The following is a 3709-nucleotide window of genomic DNA, read 5'->3' as shown; positions in this document are numbered from 1 at the left end:
GGCAGTCAAAAGTTTTCCACTTCTGCGCACGGAACCATCCTCCATCAGTGTTGCTTTAGGCCTGGAAAATCCACCATAGATCAGGCATTCACAATACGCCAAATCTTGGAAAAAACCCGCGAGAATAGGATCGCCACACACCATCTATTTGTCGGTTTCGACAGCACGAAGAGAAGTTGCCTTTATGCCGCGATGTCGGAATTCGGTATCCTCGAGAAACTAATACGGCTCTATAAAATGACGTTGAGCAATACCACCAGCTCCGTCAGAATAGGGAAGGACCTGTCCGAGGCGTTTTATACCAAAGGAGGTTTCAGACAAGGGGACTTTCTTTCGTGTGATTTCTTTAATCTGATGCTGGAGAAGATAATAAGAGCCGCAGAACTGAACCGCTCAAGCACAATACTTTACAAAAGCGTACAATTGCAGGCGTATGCCAACGACATCGATGTTATCGGTAAAAACAATGGCTACGTCTGTTCTGCCTTCTCGGGATTGGATAGAGAAGCAAAGCGATTGGGTCCGGTGGTGAACGAGGACAAAACGAAGTATCTCCTGTCATCACACAAACAGTCAGAGCATACGCATCTTGGCACCACAGTTACAAGTTTGAAAAATAAACGACTTCGTTTATGGGGAACCACGATTAACACCAATAATAAGGTCAGCCTTGAAATCCAACGGAGAATTACTCTTGCCAACAAGTGCAACTTTCGACTGAGAAATAAAGTCCTCCCTAATCGTACAAAAACCGCACTCTATAAGTCACTCATCATGCCTGTGCTGGTGTATGGCGCAGAGGCATGGACAATGAAAACATCTGATGAAGCGGCTCTTGGAGTTTTCGAGAGAAAGATACTGCGCAAGATTTATGGTCCTTTGCGCGTCAGCGATGGCGAATACCGCCGGCAATTTAACGATGAGCTGTATGAACTTTACAACGACATAGACGTAGTGCAGCAAATTAAAATTCAGTGGCTCCGCTGGCTAGGTCATGTCGTTCGAATGGATAGAAACGCCCCAGCTCTGAAAGCATTAAACGCGAGTCGCAATGATGGTAACATAGGAAGAGGAAGGCCTCCTCTGCGTTGGAAAGACCAGGTGGAGAAGGACTTGGCTTCACTTGGCATTTCCAATTGACGTCAGTTGGCACAGAAGAGAAACGACTGGCTTGCTGTTTTGGACTCGACCAAAATCGCTTAGGCGGTTACAACGCCAATAGAGAAGAAGAAGCCTAAGACCCATAGAAGCTTTTACACTGTGATACAAATTTATTTTATGAAATAGAATAGATCATATAATAGGTTTATTCCACACGCTTTCCGGGCTGTTTTGGTAATTAGAGCGTAAAAGTAAGTTACTCTCTCACAAGTGTCAAAAATGTGTGAACCCGTGCCAAAAGTGCCCAGAGCGTGAGGAACGCAAAAACCACTTTTCCCGCCCGGAATCAACAAATCAGTTCTAAACAATGATTTTATGTGTATTTATCTTATATAGTTAATAAAGTTAGCAAATACCTCCATTTCTGAACCTTTAGTCCTATTTTATAATTTTATATTTAACAAAATTTTATACCGGATGTAAACAAACAACAGCTGTTATTTCAAATTGACTTCTTGCACATTTCTGCCCGGAAAAAAGTCCGGGCTGTTTCGGGCACGAAGAATAAGACATTTACGACCCAAAAGTGGAAAATATTCGCTCTCTATTACCCATTTTTCTAGCGTGAGTAACGCTTTCTGGACTGTTTTGGGCACCCGCGGATACCACGGGTTCGTGTGGAACAAAGCTAATATTGTCGCTGCCTTTGAAAAACCGCCTAGTTTACGGTCAGTGCGTGGACTTCGAAAAAATCAATAGCGGACATCAAAAATTTTTAAAGGAAACAATATTAAATAGTTATAGAATAAAACATGGCGATTTCATAAAAGATGGTGCTACCAGAACGGCTGGATTGTCCTCTCGGTGGTTCTTAATGTCAAAATGATGTTTTTGATGTAATTCTTCTGCCATTGTTAGTGTAAGTATTGTTTTATACACCTGCTATGATCTTATATGAATTCGCTTTAGGATAAATTTTATTGTTAGATTAAACAAAAAACTATTTCACGTGAATAAAATATTCAACAAAAAACATACATACATACATAACTGTGGGCCCGCATCAGGGCATCCGTGATCGAAGGAATCGCGATTACAATCGAATGAAATAAAGTATGTAACAGCTGTTTTTCTCCAATAGACTTTGAATTGAAAAAGCGAACTCACGACCGAATTTCGTATTAAATTTGATTTTATCACGGATGCCCTGATTCAGGCCCCGTATTAATTCAGTAGGAGGGAGGCTCAAACCATTATTCTCCGTCAGAGTTAACTTTTAATGTTTATTTGAAGTGTGTTCGATGACAAAATAAGTATGTTCATTTAAATCTCTTTGTTTCATTCCGGAATATATTGGTAAATTTTTAGCCTTTTTTGGTAAAAATAGTAGAAAATATAATATAGCTAAAAAGTTGGTAGATCTATCTACCAATAAAGTGGTAAATTCCATGCACTGCTTTCGGTACTCAAATTTTACAGGAGCGTAAAAAACTGATTTTCTTTAACTGCGTTGATTGGGTAGGCGTTATTTTATCCAGTTGTGGTGTAGTTGTTAGCAGTGATTGTAAGATATTAGAAAAAAAGTTTTTCTAATAGCGGTCGCACCTCGGCAGGCAGTGGTAAACCTTTGAGTGTATTTCTGCCATGACAAACAGCTTATCGTAAAAATAAATACAATCGCCGTTCGGAGTAGGTGTAAAACTGCAGGTCCCTCCGCGCCAATATATTATTAGTATACAAATCCGTTACTGGGATAATGATTTGACAATTTTTATGCATGAAATGAAAAAACTTCAAATTTAGTTGAATGTTGCTTTTATTTTCTCGGGAATAGTTACTTAATTTTTTTTTTTAATAATATAAATTTAAACATTTTATTACACATCATCAATCATCAATACTTTGGTAGGTCCTAAATTTCGATTTCATAGTTTTTCTGGCAGTGCTTTCGAGGCTCAATATGACACATGTCGAATGCAGCCAGCATATTCGGGAAGATCGCACACTCCTCTAAGAGGATTGAAATGCAAGTCACCACAAGTGACCTGAACAGCAACTCCTTCACGGCAAATGTAAAAATCGTTGCAGTTACTCAACGCAGGTAACAGGAAGCCGTTCTTTTTATCCAAACAAGCCGTCAGAACATAATGATCGTTATTGGAATCGGTGGCTTGTGGATGCGTTATAGCAATGGATGGCTTAGCTTGTTGGCTATTGGATTTTACAGAGAGCGAGTCAGAGCAAGGTGGTGGTACTGTGGTGCATGGCGGAATGGTTGTTTCGCATGGTTTCTTTGTTGTAGCAATAACAGGAGATGTGGTTTGAGCGGGAGATATTGGAGTGGCAGTAGTGGTTGTTTTTGTAGAAATTGTCGTGGGAACTGTGCTTGATGACGCCGCACACGCAGTTGATGTCGTTGTAGTTGTTGCAGCAACGGTGGTCGTTGTCGGGGCAGGAGTTTTTGTAGTTGTTGTTCGCGTAGAAGTTGTTGTAGGAACTGTAATTGTTGTTGTAGTAGGAGTTGTTGCAGCGACCGTGGTAGTCGTTATAGCAGCTGTGGCTGTAGTTGGAGCCGGAGTTGTAGTAGTTGCAGTAGTTGTTGTTGTAG

General features: G+C 40.6%; 1 protein-coding gene across 1 annotated transcript in view; it reads right to left on the bottom strand.

The window, feature by feature from the left end:
• Window positions 1-2922: 2922 nt before the first annotated feature.
• LOC118736288 (salivary glue protein Sgs-3-like) overlaps window positions 2923-3709 on the bottom strand; it is a 1256-nt gene continuing 469 nt past the window's right edge. Inside the window, exon 3 of the mRNA XM_036466384.1 lies at window positions 2923-3708. Coding sequence (XP_036322277.1) covers window positions 3057-3708 — 652 coding nt within the window. The 3' untranslated portion in view covers window positions 2923-3056. The remainder of the gene's footprint in view (window position 3709) is intronic.

The sequence above is a fragment of the Rhagoletis pomonella genome, unplaced genomic scaffold, assembly GCF_013731165.1.
Source record: "Rhagoletis pomonella isolate Grant_MI unplaced genomic scaffold, Rhpom_1.0 Rhpom_scaffold_00003, whole genome shotgun sequence".
NCBI classification, from domain to species: domain Eukaryota; kingdom Metazoa; phylum Arthropoda; class Insecta; order Diptera; family Tephritidae; genus Rhagoletis; species Rhagoletis pomonella.
The sequence above is the reverse complement of the archived record's forward strand: the minus strand, read 5'-3'. Positions and strand labels throughout refer to the sequence as shown.